Here is a 17,112-nt window from a genome sequence, read left to right on the forward strand (position 1 = left end):
CTACCGCTATGCATCGGTATTTCCACCAGCTCTACTTAATCATCCTGTTTATAAAGTGTATACACAACATGCAGCCAATCAACTCCCCGTCTGTCGACCCACCGAAGCGCTGAATCCTAAACATCTCTGATTTCCTCTCCCCTCCGTCTCCTAAACAGTCCTCCATTCCTCTCACGCGTCCCAAATTGTGTCCTCGCCTGAACTCTGGCTCGCAGACAGCCGGCATTAAATTCACTACCAAACACAGCATTACCAATGGCAAGAACAGAATGTGTATTTAAATATTTTTGCACCTCGGGTACATACATACATACATACGTACGTACATACATACATATGTAACGGACAGATATACAACTTGTCTTTTTTTGGGGGGTTGAGGGAGGGGATTTCGCGTCACAAAGAACCCACCAAACGACAACAACGAGACCACGGAACAGAAAGAAGAAGGGGAAAGTGAAAGAAAGCCCATTCATTAGGACCCCACAGGGCACATGGACGCACATGCATGACTGCAGTCACGCTAGCGTACGCTTATGGCTCTTTGGGGTCCTTTTGGGGGGGAGTTAAGACAGTAAAAGACAGGCAAAGGAGAGCATGTGGGAGAATATGTACAGATGCTGGTGTCTCAGAAGAGCAGGAGTGGGGGGGGGGGGTTCCACGTAAGGAGGGAACGGCGGGCGTTTCAAAAGCGTGCACAGCGGCAAGAGGCGGTAACGTCGAGGGAGGACGAGAAGGAAAGAAAGCGAGGTTCGGGTTGGGTTGGGGGGGAAAAAAGCGGTTGTTTGGAGTCCGACTTGCATGTTTTTTTTGTTTTTTTTTTGTGTGTGCGCGCGTTCGCAGGTTGATCTTGATTGTCAATGCCTGAGAATTAAAGCTTTACTGTTCCCAAAAAAGATGGCAGCTCAAAATTCTCACCCTTTCAGCCTTCCACAAAGAAGTTCAAGCATACAAAAGCCAGGGGAGAAGAAAAAAAACAAATGCTTCAAAAAGCGCAGATTTAACACACCTGGAAGCAGAAAGACAAAAAAAAGAGAGAAATAAAGAAGGACATTATTAGTGGCGAGTAAAGTTCAGAGGTCGAGATCGTTCATTTTTATTGGCAAAAGGCAGCAGTGAATGTGCCAAAGCCAATCAATTCTTTCATTCATTCATTTTCCATGCTGCTTATCCTTGTGTTGTGAGGGTGCTGGAGCCTAGTGTGCCATATATCCTTTTATATATTGTGACAGTAGTTGGCTGGGATGGGCTTTGCGGGAATAAGCATGTTAGAAAATGAACAAATCAATGTGCATTTTAGTGCTGAATGAGTTTTCAGAAATAAATGCAATGCTACTTATAACTAGGTAGCATATTAAATCACTTATTTATGTTTCTGTCTCCCCTTAAGAATCATCCAACCCAGCCACATTTTCTACATAAACAACATAACATAAACAAGCCCATATACACCAAAATGTATACATGATGTCTACCAAAAAGATACTATGACCAAAATGTAAACAGCTTCACTCAAGACACATTTGCCAAAAACCAACTTGGACTTTAAGACCTTGGATAGCATTCTCAATATTTTTGCCCTGACATGTAGTCAATCAAATGAATAATTTACTCACCTGCTGTTACAGGCTGGTCACGCTAAAGCCATCCTCGTGGGCCTGGTCCAAAAGCTGGCAAAGCACCCCGCTTCCCTGCTGTGATGCTTGTGAAGGGTAACGATGCCCCATGGCTTGGCAGGAAACATGGGATAGCGAATAAGTGCCGGAGTCCTCCTCTACATTGCTTTTTGTGTACGGGGGTGATGTCAGGAGGCTTTGCCGTGGCATCAGCTCCTGCTTCTGGGAGGGGGCGCTAGCGCACTCGTCGTAGAGCGAGGGAGCCGAGTGGGCGGCGGCCTGTGCGGCAAGGTGGGGCTGATTGTTGCTATGCATGTGAGTTAGGGAGTTTGCCGCCGGGTAAGATTTGGCGTGGGAGCTCAGGTGATCGTGAGATGGTGGGTTCATGTGAGCGTTGGGGCTGGCCAGAAGGTTCCCGTGAGTGTTGGCGTGAGGGCTGGTATGCGGGTGGGTACTGGGGCTGGGGGTGCTGCTGTGCGACGTTTGTCCGTACCAGTAGGGCGAACCGCAGTAACTGGGGGAGTCGTATTGAGAGAACGCCGCTTCTTTAGGAGGGGGTCGGTATGAGGGGCTCATTGCAGAGCTGCAATGAGGGTTAACCCGCGGTAGGGGGGAGCAGGACGGGGAGAAGGTTCTGGAGGGGGCAAGGTGATAAGACTGTGGTTTTGCTGGGTAAGGGGGCGACGACACACCGGGCGATAAGGAGGAAGAGGACTCTCCAGGGTACAACGCTGGATATCGCTCCTCAGAAGATGGCGTGGAAGGGTGGGCGGAATAAGGGGAGGGGTACTCACAGGGGTCTTGGAGGTAGGTGGAAGGAGGGGCTGAATTGGATGTAGCCAAGGGAGAGAGGCTGCTACTGTCTCCGCTGTAATAATCCAGGCCCTCCTGGAATAAGCCAGATGTTTCCAGGCCCGAAGAGGCAGAGGTTCCCTTCCCCCTGCCTTTGGATCCTGGAAGTCGCTCCCTCGGACACCCGGACATTCCTCCCCTGCCTCCTCTGGACCCTCGTCCTCGGGCCCCTCCCCGCTTGGGAGTGAGCGTTGGAGAGGGACTGGATGGGGAATCGGAGTGTAAAACCGAGCCGCCATCTTTTTCCGTCTGCTCGATCCGTTTCCTACGCCCTCGGCCAGGTTTGTTGGTCCCGCCGCCCTGGAAGAGGACGTTCTGGCTCCAGTTGTAGGACGGCGCTGAGGCGCTCTCGTGCCAGTCGATCATCAACTTTTCCAAGCTAGAAAGACTGGACGGAGCCCCTTCCCCACTGACTGCTTCACTTTGCTTGAAGACTCCCCCTACAGAGGGAGTTCTACTCCCAGGAGCCCCCGAGCCAGGATGCGAGGAGTCGGAGGAGGACTCTGATAGACTCTCTGGGAAAGGCGGTCTCTTGGACTTTTGAGGGGTGTAGTTGGAGATGTCTAAGATGTCCTTTGATTCATTGGAGCCATATTCAGCGTAAGCGTGAGGTCCAAAATTATCTGCTGACCAGCCACCATAAGATTGCCTACAAAATAGAACACAAGGCAAGAAATTAGAGAAAGTGCATTTTATAAATGTGTGGTTTCTCAGATAGAGATGTACCTTAGACTCCACTGGTTGCTGTTGTACTGTTTGTAACACTCGGGCAAGGGTGAGGAATTAAAGGGCCCACCTTTGGTCACAGACATGTACCCTCCACTTGGTGATATGGCGGGACTTCCACCGTAGCCTTTTCTGGCCGCCGATTGGTAGCCCGAGTAGCCCATCTGACCACGGTCGTGGACTACAGTCTTGCCATTGCTGTTATAGGAATAACTGCAGTCTGAGGATCTCTGGGGACCCGCACAAGAAGATGCGGCATAGGCGGGAGAATAGAAACTAGCAGGGTGCGGGGAGCTGGGAGAATGCGAGAGTGACGGAGGTATGGCTTTAAGGTACGCAGAAGGAGTAGGGGACGTTTGATTCTGGTTGGGATATCTATAAGGAGGCCCAGCAGAGGAGCCGTGAGCTTGTACCGGAACATCGGATGCACAACTCGCCCCGTTGGCCCCCCATTTTGGGAGGGCCGGGGACCACTGGTGACCAGCAGCTGGGCTGGATGCTTCGTAACTGTGACCAGATGAAGCCTTGCGTGCGTTCGATTGCGAGATGTCCAGAAGTTCGGACGAATCGTCCGAGTCCAGCAGGGATCGGAAATACCCCGCAAAAAGACTTTGCGAGTCCTCGCCGGCTTGGCGGACCCCCCTACCCCCACGGCTGTAGGCCCCTCGCCTGCCGACTTCGCAAGAGGAAAAGCCCCCTCTGGTAGATCTGCAGAGCTGGTAGCGTTTTTCAGTGTCATCGGCCCCCCAGACCCCTGCACCATTGGGCCAGTCCTGTCCCTTGCAATCCACCTCCCCTTTTAACGTGCCATTTTTCCTCACACGTCTCTTCCTGACTGTTTTCTCCCCCCCAGGCTCAGTTCCAACCAGACCCCCTCCTCTACCGACTCCGCCCACCCCCTTCCCTCTCTTCCTGGGCAATCCGTGCTCGGAAACAGCATTGAGTTTCCGCTTCTTCCCAATGGACTCGAAAAAGTCACAGAAGGTGCTTTTATTCAGCTCACTGGTCCTAGCACTCCCTGCGGGACCCCCACCCCTTCCAGCACCCCCTCCTCTACTGCCCCGGGGTCGCCTAAACCCGGTGAGCCGGTGCAGTAGAGTGGACAATCCCGGGTTTTCCGAGGGGGTGTGGAAGCTCTCCGGCTCGCTGGGTGTCCAGCAGCGAGGTGGGGAGCATCGGCCAGTGGTGGGGGGCTGCCGATTCAAAAAAGCCAGTTTCGATAGAACGTCCCCATACTCGGTTTTGATATCATTAGTGTCCCCGACATAGGACGGATAGGGACAAGGGAGCTTAGTCCGTCGCCTTCTCCGGGGTTTTTTAAGATGGTCCCCGTCGGCACAAGGAGGCGGGACTTCCCCCGATACCAATGGGATTGGCTGTTTGGGTGGTCGTCCTCGCCTTCGTTTAACAATCAGAGGCAATTCTCCGGGAGGGAACATGACCATGACGCTCTTGCCGTTGTTCTTCATGCGGAGGAGTGGCGTTGGCTCCTTCGCCACTTCTGGGCCTTCTAGAGTCCCGCCCTTCTCGGGCGTGGCAAAGGTCTCCAAATTGGAGATCTTGTAGCTTTTCTGTCGCCGGCCGAGGCTGACGGGAATGCGGGCCACCTTGACTACGATCCTCCGTACCTGTAGAGTAAAGAAAAAAAAAAGTATTTTGAAAAAAATGTCTTGCTACTAGTTTCGGACATGCAAAATGCTTCAATTTAGCACCATAATGTAACATAACTCACTCCCACAAAGCGTCCACACCTCCGGCCATTGGGAGAGAAAATTTGCAACTCCTTTTTCAAAAGCGGCGCTATGACGGGCGGTGGAAAATGAGCCGCGCCAGCTTGCAAGGCCGCTTGTGCCGCCAGACGTTGCCTCATGACACTCTTTGGACCGGGTCTCTGGACCGACTTGGGAGCGGGCCTCGATCGAGATTTAGGTCCAGGCTTGGGTCCGAGTCTAGGCCCAGGTTTCGGTGTGGCTTTGGGGACCAGCTTGGGTACGGTTAACGCCAGAGGGACATCTGCGGGGCGGGCTACCGAAGGCATTATAGACGCCAAGGACGGTTGCTCCTTTTCCTGGACATCTTCTTCCACCTGCTCCTCTTTTACCCTTAAGATCTTCTCCTCAAAGGCTTCCACCACCTCCTCATTTGGTCTATCCTTCTCTCCTCTCCTATCATCTTCGTCCGGGGTGCGGCGGAGGCGAGACGATTTGCGCACGTGACAAGGAAAGCGGGAACGCCCGGAACTTCGCAACGCATACTTCCTCTCGGCTTCAACGATTAGAGGCGAGGGACCCGCATTGGCGGGGATCTCCATGTCTGCACCGAGGGTCGGATGATTGCCAAGTACTAAAGACAAGGGCCGAGGTGACGTGGTGAGTGGATTTGGCGACGGTTGGGCCCCCACAATGCCACAAGAATCCAAATTGGGGGGAGAAAGCGACTGAGCGTCTATGTGCGTTTGCATGCTTCCAGGCAGCTCTGAGCCAGTTGACTCCCGCTTTCTTACCCCTGCGCTGGGGGGAGACGCCGTTGGCCAGCGTGGGGACTACGGAGGAAAGGTCGTCGGTCACCGGCGGGAGGTCATCTTGAGCCAGAAGCTCGGCGGTCCAGAGCTTGGGCCCTTCCCAAACGCCACTCAACAGAAGAGCAGTTTACTAAAGTCTTGGCACACCACTCATTCAGTGGACATGCTGGAGTGCGCCTCTGTTTTGATAGCCCCAATAGTTTGTCAAGAAGATCAAAATTCTGAAAATGAGGAAAAAAATAGATATTATTAACCAATAACCCAATTTAAGATAGCTAACCAATGCATGTCAACAACTAGATGTGCTTTGTTTAGCATTTGGTCTGTCCATAATGCTTTGCTCATCTATGTTGATAACCTCAAGTCAAGCCAATTGCTTCCCTTAATAATGATGGCAATTCCCCTTTTTAAGCAATTTAAAAAAATACTCACACAGGGCGCACGTAAAAGTCTGACACGCTACATTTATACAGTAATACCTCAACATCCGTCTAATTTTACTACTATTAAACACATTTTAGTACTATTAAACCAGTAGTTATTTGTTACTAGGTTAATAGATGGCGAATTAGAAGAACTACAAATGTTTTTCCAATCCAATATCCAGTTTTGGATGTTTTTCCAGATGGTTGGAACAAATGAATTTGTTTTTAGTTGATTTCTATGAGAAAGGTTCATTTGAGATACGAGTAAATGGACATACAAGCTCAGTCATTAAGCATTAAGCTCGTATCTCAAGGTACCACTGTATAGGAAAAACGTATAGGTTGACATTGTATGTTTATGTAATACAGCTTTTGTTATTTACTGGTACACTTCATTCTTAGCGCGGCATTGTACACATTTTGTTCCACATAAGATATATATATTTTTTTTATTATGAAGTGTCCCACCCACACAGCAGTTCAGCAATTAGTTCTGCACTTACCATTCACGTCCCACTTGTCCAGTCAACACTGTCGGCTCGCCGGCTGATTCGGATTCCGAGGCTCACCTCACTCTGTCAGCCGGGCCGGCGGATTTCTGCAGGGGATCATTGGGTCATCAATACTGCAGCGGGCAGCAGCAACTCGCGCACTTTGCCTCAATCCGGCCGCATCCCGTCTGCTCTTTGCGTTGAGCATGGTAGCTGAGAGCCAGTGGAAAAAAAATGGGGGGGTGAGGGTGCTGTGTCGGGGGGACACGGGGGGTGAAGGTGAAGAAGGGCAGTGTAGAAAAAAAGAGGAATAAGTGATGAGCACACCGTGAAATGTCGATTATTATAGAGTGTGACCTGCTGTGCCCGTGTAGAAATGAAAAGTGGACATTTTCCTTGGAAATGATTTCAAATTTGATATTAGGCCATCATAAAGTGGTTGGAATGTTCCGTTTATTTAAGTTTTCTGTTGACGCGGGCTTCAATAAGGAAGGAAATGATTTTTGAGTACAATATTTTTAAAGTTTTTTAGGAATACGTACATTTAGAAACTGCAATGGAAATGTATTTATTTTTTTATTGGAAATATTTTATTTTAGGTTTTAGTGGTACTACAGTGGACAGGTATGCAATAGTTGGCATTTTAATATATTATAGAGAAAGTCAGTATTTGTGGTCATTAAAAAAAATATATATAAGCAATTATTATTGTATATTGTAGATACTTTTTACATTTACATTACACTTTTTATTGTAGATACATTTTTTGATTTTTTTTGTTAATGGAAATATATTTATAAAGTGATATAATGTTAATAAAAACTCATTTAGTGAAATTAAAATGAATAAAAATTAAAATACACTTACTATTTTCACGTTCTTTTTTAAACAGTATTTTTGGACCTTCAAGAGCATTGATTTTAAGTTTGTACCACTAATATATTATTTCCTTTCTAGCTCAAACCCTTAGTCATTTAAAAAACAAGAATTCCCTTGTACAACCCCCCCCCCAAAAAAACTTTTCATTGTCATGCGCATTGAATAGCAACCGCCAGGGGGAAGCAAAGGGGTAATGATGCTTGAGGAGCAAAAGGGGTGAAGACATCAAGGTGACAGCAAAAAAAAAACAATAAAACAAAATCAAAAACTATCCATGTGTGTGTTTTCAAATGTGCACACCTTGAAACAACAATGGCCGCTTTGGCGCCCACAACACCTCTGCGTCTCCCCTCGCCAACATATGGTTGCGATTAGCGAGGAAGCAGCGTGAGAGGGGGGGACGGGGGGAGACGGGGTGGAGTGAGTTGCCTGTGTGAGTGCGTTTAAGAAAGCGAGAGGCGAAATGTGGGTGAAGTGACAGATGGAAGAAAGCGAATGAGAGAAGGTACGTTAAACAAACAGACTTTGTAAGTCGCTACTGGCTTCCAGCTTAACTCCACCAATCACACCAGGCTTTCTCCCATCCTTCCCTTATTTCCTCCCCATATCCTCCAACGCTCTTCCTTCCAATGTGACCTGTCACGTGTCCTCCTCCCTACTTTCACATGCACACCAACACTTTCATAGATCCTCACCCCAACTAATCCACATCCTTAACCCTAACATTCACTATTATTACTCCACTTTCCGCATATCATGATTCGGAATAAATCACCATTTAATGGCGATATAATATCATCCGGATGCACTGATTTAGGAAATATTCAAACACCACCCTAAATTTACTTGATATTATGTATACATTTACCAGCCTAAGATGCATTTTGTCTAAATAAAAAAAAATAAAATAAAAAGCACTTTTTGGGCCAGAATTTTATTTAAGGCTAAAGGTATTTAGCTTTTCCATTTCACAGCTTTCAGTTCGACTCATGTTAAAATAATGAATGCCCATTTTTTAACCTTATTTGAATTTTTGACTTTCCTCTCAATATTACGCAAAAAGTAATGAGCTCACAAGAGAGACTACACATAACCAAAAGTTGATGCTCCAGAAACCCAACAACTCCCGGTTCACGTACCATAAAACACAAAAATGTAGTATATTCCAACTTTCACCCAACATTACGAAAAGAGCCATCTTGTGCTCACACGAAATGTCAACAAAAGTTTAAAAAACGTTTTACTTTACATCAAAATGACTTTCATCTCCCAATTTTCCAATTTGAATCTTGTCATACCCCAATCCATGATTTCATACTTCAATTTTACCCTTCATAATAGTTAAATTTTACCCAATTTGTTGGTTTATCACAATGTACGACTTCTTATAATTCCCCAACTTTAACTTTATCCCTCCCCACCCTACCAAACTCTCCCCACACAATCTCCCCCCCCTTCCAACAACATGAATTAATCATCTCTCTGACCGGTATGTGTGTCTACGAAACAAAGAGACAAACACATGCTTTAATTAAACACACTCAGCTCACTGTGAGTGACACTGCGACGGCGAAGGCGCACACACGTGTAAATATGCCGCAACAGCTTCATCCGCCCACACGCTCCTCTCCATTTGCGCATAAAGACAAACACGTACGACGACACACATGCAAATGCAGGCGTGCATTGGCACGAGAAAGCCAGCGTATGCATGCTATCATTGCATTGTTTAGCTAAACATTTTTGGGCAACCCGCTTTTGGTGCGAAATGTTTTTTCCTTTGAGTCTTGTGTGGGAAAGCCGAATGCGTAAAAGTATTTGGCCCGTTGCCCCTAGTGGGCTTCGTATGTGGAACCTACCCCGACGCCGCCGCCCCCCCCCCCCATCTGTCTGCCAGCGGTGCTCAATAAGAACTCGAGCCAATCTGTGCGCGCGCCCATCTTCCTGGGTGTGTTTGTAAAAAGCACTCACAAAGCTCTAACGGGTGTGCAGTTGTTGCTAAGAGACAGGCAGCAGCAAGGAAACGGCGTGGGGGGGGGGGTTAGTGAGATGTGGGAGGGACTAGAAGAAGATGGGGGAGAATAGGATGGCGGGTCAACGGAGAAATGACGGGTGAGGGGGTGAAGATGTGGGTCAGGAGGGTCCACGGAGATTGATTGACAGTAGGATTTGTGGGTGGATGCCGATGGAAAAATGATAAGGGGAACATGGGAATTGCGTCCACTTACCGCTTTTTCTGCAATTTGTTGAGCGAAAGGGGTGGGGTTGGTTTTGATAGGTGGTCTATAGTGCCACCTGTTGCTCTGGAGTGCACCAAACAGCCTGCAAATGACAGCAACAATAGGAACATATTAAGGCTATTTGCTATGAGAGGTCATTCATTCACAAGAAAATGACATTTGAAATGTGTTTTATATAAATAAATGTTTGTATGAAGAAAGGAAATATGTGAAAACGAACTGAAATAACAGAAAAAGAGGTCAATATTCATCTATTCTCCATAACATTCACCCATTTTCCATACCGCTTATCCTCGCGGGGGGTGCTGGAGCATATCCCACTATGCATACCAGATGTTCAATTGGTGGGGAAATTTAGAGTATTCAACCAGCCTAACGGGCATTTTTTTGGCCTAGAGAAAACCCACAAAAGCCCAGGGAGAACATGTAGACTCGATACAAGCAGGTTTGAACCTGGGATTGAACCCAGATCTCAGAACTGTGAAGCCAATGCAATATCCACTCCTCCACCGTGCAATATGATCCACCACATTCATTCATTTGGTGTTGATATAGCATCAGGAGCAATGTAGGGGTCAGTGCCTTGCTCAATGATAACTAAACAATGTCACCAGGGAGGGAAATCAAACCCACAACCTCTAAGTTGAGGAACATCTACGCTCCCGCTGACCGATACGACTGCATATACAAACAGTACTAGAAAAACCAAATTGGGCAGTTGTTTTGTGAGTTTAGAGTGAGCAAAATGTAACTTTATTTTTCGTTATCCATCGGGGGCCCCCAAGAACGTGATTCCCAGTGCACGTGAAAAGAAGAAGCAAGCATAGGAGATGATAACAAAAAATATGAAAGCGCCATGCAGTTGAATGATATCGCAAAGGAATTGTATGCTTGAAACCCGTCTGCCAATTTTAGTGGAATGAAGTTGTGTGTTTACGTGCGTGTTCGTACATTTTCTTTCAGATGCCAAACTTCCCTCACCCATAGCCAACATTACTTTATTAACTATCTCAGACGTAAAGGTATAATCATCATAATAATCTAATAAATAATTCTATTTGACTTTTAACATGCATTTCATTCAAAATGACTATATATTTACAATTTCTTAAGGCTTTAGTTTTGGATATCAGGACTTTTAAATATAAAATATGACTAATTACAAAAAATATATAACACTACAATACCGCTTTTGGATCAAAATCATTTCCTAGATGATGTATGTACTCTATATTTAAAAAAAAATTAAAAAAACATCTTTCTGCACCAAGTTTTGCTACATAAGTCACTTACAAGATACCCACACAAATGTATTCAATTCAAAGAATAACAGCCAAAACTATCCATTCATTTTCTTATCCTCACAAGGGTTGCAGGGGTGCTGGAGCCTATCCTAGCCAACTACTGTAACGAGGGATACCCATAAACCGATTCCGCAACCTAAATCCTTTCCAGCATGTAAAACAACTTCACCAAAGAGCATAAAAACATAAAAAATATTAACGTATTGAATCAAGGATGACCACCTACCTCCCCACCACAGAAAGCGCACTCCCCACAAGCAGTTGGAAGTGACTTCAAGTCTGTAACGAAACGACAAGCTCAATCTTTACCGCTACTCCCCCAACCGAATCCCACCATCAGCACCTTCCCCTCAGCTGCAGGAAGTTCCTAATGATGTTCATAACGAGCGCACGGCAAACAAACTGGCGATTGCGCGGGTACGAGCACATCAAGCACGAATGCGGGTGAACACAAAAGACGGGACAGGTGGCAAGAGGACGTAAACACAAACTAGAAAACTCAGCCAAGGACGCGCACACGAGGGAGTGGAACCCACAACACAGTTATTTTAAGACACAGAGGACTGTATCACCACTTTCCTCACCCCCCCCCCCCCCACTTTCCATTCTCACTGTTAGCCCCCCACCATTTCCCCTCCCCTCATCTTCAACTCAGCCTGACAGTTTCCTGCCGTTCTACTGCAGGCGGCTTCCTGATTGTCACCCCCACGTTGAGGGGAGAGGGGGGGGGGGGGGGGGGCAAAGAAGATATATAATGTGTCACATGACCAACCGCCAGCTGGGAAGAGGACATTAGACATCAAGAAAATGGAAATCTAACAATGAAAGAGAAGAAAATACCCTCAAATAGTTATGAAGGCGATTAATTTTGAAGAATTAATATCTAAAAGAAGCGAAAATGGAGTAGACACATGTCTCCTAAAAGTGTATATAGATAAAATGTATATAAAGTAAAATGAAGAATTTGAAATGATAAAAATGATTAAATGCTACAGAATGAAAAGTAAAGTGCTGAGGGCCTAATGTGAAATAAAATGCAATACTGATGGAAATAAAAAAGGTTTAAAAAAAAGAAAAAATACAAATAAGAACAAAAATAGAAATAAAAAATGCGATAATATAATTTAAAAATTAAAAACAAATACTAATGCAAACACAAGCAATTAAAAAAGGTTAAGAGAACAAATATTGAAATTAAAAATGCAATAATATATTTTTAAAATTAAAAAACTAATACAAAGACAACGCAAACCAAAGATAAATCAAAATTCCAATAAAAGTGCATATACGTCCAGTAAATAAAAACTAAAATATAAATATTTTCTTTAAATACTACTCTATTTAAAACAATTTAAAAAAAAATCCAAAACAATCTAAACTTGTCAAAATTCACCAAAGGTCTATTTTTTCAAATTAAAAGCCTTTATATATATTTTTTTTTTAAAAGTGACACCGGCTCATCCCCAGCGGCCCTTCTCCTCCGCCGCCTCTCCGCTACGACCCTGACTTCCTGACTCCTCCTCTTCCTCCTCTGTCCGTTGCCGTGGGAGACGCTGCCGCAGCGCCCGTTGCCTGGGCGACGGCCGCTGGCTGTGCGGGCAACAATGGCCGCCCCCTGAGCGTTCCGGCTGCAGGTGCTGACACCTCCTCGCCGCACGCGCACTCTGACTTCCATCCACCTTCTGGGGCGCGCCCGCATACGTGCTCGCTGCATTCATCCATCTCCCCCCCCCCCTTTCTCCCTGACAACTCTTCTTCTCTTATCTCCCCCTTCCCTCCCCCTTCCTCCTCCCCTGACAACCTCCTGATTCCACTTTCTCTCTCTTTATCCCATCCTCGCTCGCCCTCTCTCAGGAAGTGTGTGTCCTCCCTCAACACACACACACACACACACTTACACACATTGCAACACACACTGTATGCAAACATCTCTCTCCTGGCTGTATCCTTTCGTCCCTGGGGTACACACACTTTCTCCAAGTGCGCCTGTATACGTGAGGAGGAAGAGGGGGGGGAAACGAAGGAGAGGTAGGGGTAAGGAAAGCCTATCAACAGACCCCTCACCGCTCTGATTATCTCTTCATCGTGACGTGATGACAGGGGAGCCGGATTTGGGCGAGTGTGTACGCGGCGAGGAGAGTTGAGAAGAATCCCTAACGAGCCCCGCGCGGCCCCTCCCTCTTCGCCTCCACGCGTGACTGTTTTGAAACACGCACGAGCGCCGAGTAAGACTTTTTTTCTTTTTCTTTCTTGAAGCACAAAAAAAAACTAGAGTCCCGCACATTCACGCTGTTCCGAAGCGTGCACGCGCGAGTTGCAGACGGCGTGTTGAGCGCGCATGTTTTCCCCATCTCTCACTCCTCTTTAATAATTGAGCCGATTCTGTCCAGCTTGTTAGGGAGGTACACAGCAGCTTCTCGCTGGCTCTTCCTCATCCTCATCCTCGACGCCCCCCCCCCCCAAGCTCTCCTGTTCTTTGACCTCCGCCTCCCCTCCTCTTTCTCTGCCCTTCATCATACCCTCGCCGCCATCCTTCCCTCCCTCGCCTCCTGCCACCCTCTAAAAGGTGAGAGGTTGAAGTTTCCCTCCCCGTTGTCAGACGTAAACCGGCTGCAACCAGCCCGGGAAAGTGTGTACGTGTATATATGTGTGTATGTGTGTGTTAGAGTACGCTGGGATGTGGGGATGTGGATAAGCTACTGGGTTATTCGAGGGTGTCGTTGTCGTCAACCAGCGCTGTGATGTCAGAAGCTAGCGAGAAAAAAAAAGGTTTTCCCACGACTCAAATTGAGGTTGAAGTGCAAAAAAACCTATGTCTTTGTGTCCCGCTGACTCAAACAGACACTGTATTTTTTTGGGGACAAAAAGCCAAAGAATACACAATGAAGAGAGAAAATAATCATAATTATGTTGCACTGGAAAGCCTTAAAAAACAATATAAAGTATATGAGTATTAATTGCAGGCCCAGCCAAACTATGAAAAAGTGCTAATCCTATACAAAAGAGAATATTTACTATTAAAAGGCCAATAAACAAGTATTTTAAATTCCAAGCTCAAAAATGTATCTCAACGAGCAATCCTAAGAAATCTACCAAAGAAAACAACAAAAAGTTTAGTAGTATGTTGTTGCTTTACAGAAATATTAAATATTGTACTCTACATAAACATATTCATAGCAGATACCTGGCAACCAATTCAGGTTGTCTCCCACCTACAGTCCATAGTGGGCTGGGATAGGCTCCAGCACCCTCCGCGAGCTCTGTGAGGAAGGGTGGATTGGGAAATGAATGAATAATCATGAGTTAAAACTATGTAAAGAATTCACCAGTCTTTCTACTATGTTTTTTCAATTAGTAATTGAATCCTGATACTAAAGACATTTGCATATATCACATACTGTATGGAAAAAATATCTGTTTAAACTATGTATCACTTTAAACTGTTTGTTTTTAATTTAAAAAAAATGCTAAAAAAGTCATAACTTAGGTGATGTTATTTTTTTTAAGGCATGAGTGTCCAAACCGGTTTTCAAGGGGCCACAGTGGGTGCAGTTTTGCATTCCAACCGATAAAGACGATACATTTTCACCAATCTGGTGTCTTTAAAGTGTAATCAGGTTCTGCTGGATTCAGAAGAAACTTCATTAGTTACTAACTGGATCTTTGCTGGATCAGTTGGAACAAAAACCTCCATCCACTACAGCCCTATGTGGAATAGTCCCTGTGATTGGCTGCCAACTGATTCAGGGTGTGGCCTGTAGTTAGCTGAAAACGACCCTCATGATGATATTCGCTCTGGAAGATGAATGAACGAAGAAGAATAAATTGTATGACATTATACTACTCCTTTTGGCCCAAATAGGAATTGTATATTAAAATCATCCATAAAACAGGAATAAAATGGTCACATTAAAGTAGTGTTCAGCTATATTGGGATTTTTGGCAAAGGATAAAGAATCTATAACTTTAAAAATTTAAATATTCTCATTTATTATTTGGTTAAATGAACAAAGAGTAATTCTAATGGTTAAATTTGACACTAAATATCACTTCCTCATTATCTGCCTGTTGTCTAGCTGACACCCACCATTCGGTACTCCTAACTCAAGACAAAAACTTCTCAACTCCGGCTCCTATCTCCAAAAAAAAAAAAAAACGTATCGACCTTTTCTGTCGGCGAGCGAGTTGGCGCACGACTGCGTTCACACGCGTGCCGTGGCGTGGGCCCACACACTTGCAAACTGCAGCATTGCTCAAACAAAAAGCTACCCTCACCACGTCGGCACGCACGCGCCGCGTGTTAGGTGCGCTGACCCCGCCAATGAGGACAGGAGCGACGTTGACGGCGCTACAAGGCCGTTGCCATGACAACTAGGCTCGTTCGCACAGGTAGCGAGCACAAAGCTGTTCTGCCTTCCCCTCGCTCACACATCCACGCACACAAGGACGTTCGCCCAAGACTGACAAGATGTGCGGCCGCGTGCCAAACTGAGGCCATTTCCTTTTCATTCCGACATTCGCAATTATTCATCACGTCCAAGTGGGATGCGCCAACGGGGAAAGAGGAGGAGGAGGAGGAGGGTGGTGGTGAGACATTGTGAGACACGCGCGCAGACAGACAAACAGACTGAGCATCCGTCTGCATACTAACGGAAGCCGCAGCACAGCCAGCGCACGTCTCCGAGGAGCCCTTAAATAACCAAACTGTCACCGGCCAGACACTGACATTGACTTCTCTCTCTCGTTCTTGCTCCCCACGACAAACGAGTCTCCCTCCTTCCTCGCTCGGAGCAGAACGATGGCCGATAATTACCGACCGTGAGCGGCTTTCGCCTTGTGGAAGCGGCCCTGTTGCCTCTGCAAGATGTGCTGCTGTTGTGTTCCAACAGCTGGGGGAGGGCGGAGGGGTTGAGGAGAGGAGGATGATAAAGGGGGGGAAAAACTACTGATGATGGAGATGATAGTGACGAGTCCCGGAAAGATAAGGTGTACAAAAACTATCCTGGCATGCGTGGAAGTCCTAAACTCAGTTGAAGAGGAGTGTGGAGATATGTGTGTGTGCTGTTATATATTCAAAGTGTACTCATATTACCCACATGGTCAAGTGTAACTTAAAATAAAGAAAATTCGTGATAATGACGCTAACATTCACCATGTATAAGTTTACATGCAAGAAAAATACAGTAAGGGGTATGTGGTGCAGGAGGTACTCACTGGCTGGATGCTGGTTCTCAGTGGCGGACCGACGCTCTGCTCCTAGCCCGGTTAGAGGCACCGTTGCTGGGCTGGATGCGCGGCATGCCGCGGTTGGGCTCCACCGCCCCACAAGCGATTCACGTCAGTGCACACGAAGGAGGGGAAGATGGAGAGGTGAAAGAGGCGTGCACAAGTCTTCGTGCTCGTGTTTCGGAATGGAGCAGCAGGGAAAGGGGCGAGCGAACGACCATGCGCCTCTGCAGCTCCAGCTGCTGTGTGTTTCTCTCCAGTCCGCTTCTACAGTGTCTGGTGTCAAAAGTCATCCGGGTACCCATACATTCACGCTTCACCTGTGGAATTGTGGGAGTTGTAGTTCTCTGTTTACGACTCGAATCAGACCTATTACGTTGTAAGCAACTAATTAAAGCATTTAAGCCACTCGTAAGCACATTTTATTAACGCTAGTACACAGTGTGAGAGTAATACGTTTACATTTGGAACTGGAAACGGTGAAACGACATGCCAGCGAGTTAACCAACTGTAAACTAGCTATACGTATTTGCAAACAAACAAATTGATAATCGAAGAAATGGAATGCGGATTAAAAGTCACTTACCATTTTTGCACGTTTTCGTCCAAAGTACTGTGATACGACACATTTGCTTATTTATTCGTGCACAACAAACTTTGTGCGAGTTGGAGCAATGTCGTAACTAATCACCCCAGCTGACAAGCGAATGTAATTAGGTGGTACCATTTTTTTAAATAAATATATATATTTTTAAACTATACAAGTACGTGTATATATATCAAGAGCCTTCAAAAATGTTTTGGATAAGAAAACAACTACTATAATCTTAAA

At 46.1% G+C, this 17,112-nt stretch overlaps 1 protein-coding gene across 1 annotated transcript; it reads right to left on the reverse strand.

Annotated features, from left to right (window-relative positions):
* Window positions 1–249: 249 nt before the first annotated feature.
* On the reverse strand, window positions 250–6,839 carry ahdc1 (AT hook, DNA binding motif, containing 1). The gene is given in 6 exon segments (XM_077744026.1): window positions 250–1,009; window positions 1,617–3,117; window positions 3,195–4,822; window positions 4,927–5,695; window positions 5,697–5,843; window positions 6,715–6,839. Coding segments are annotated over 5 exon segments (4,164 nt in total). The 3' UTR covers window positions 250–1,009; window positions 1,617–1,622.
* Between the last annotated feature and the right edge of the window lie 10,273 nt (window positions 6,840–17,112).

Source organism: Stigmatopora nigra, chromosome 21 (assembly GCF_051989575.1).
Source record: "Stigmatopora nigra isolate UIUO_SnigA chromosome 21, RoL_Snig_1.1, whole genome shotgun sequence".
NCBI classification, from domain to species: domain Eukaryota; kingdom Metazoa; phylum Chordata; class Actinopteri; order Syngnathiformes; family Syngnathidae; genus Stigmatopora; species Stigmatopora nigra.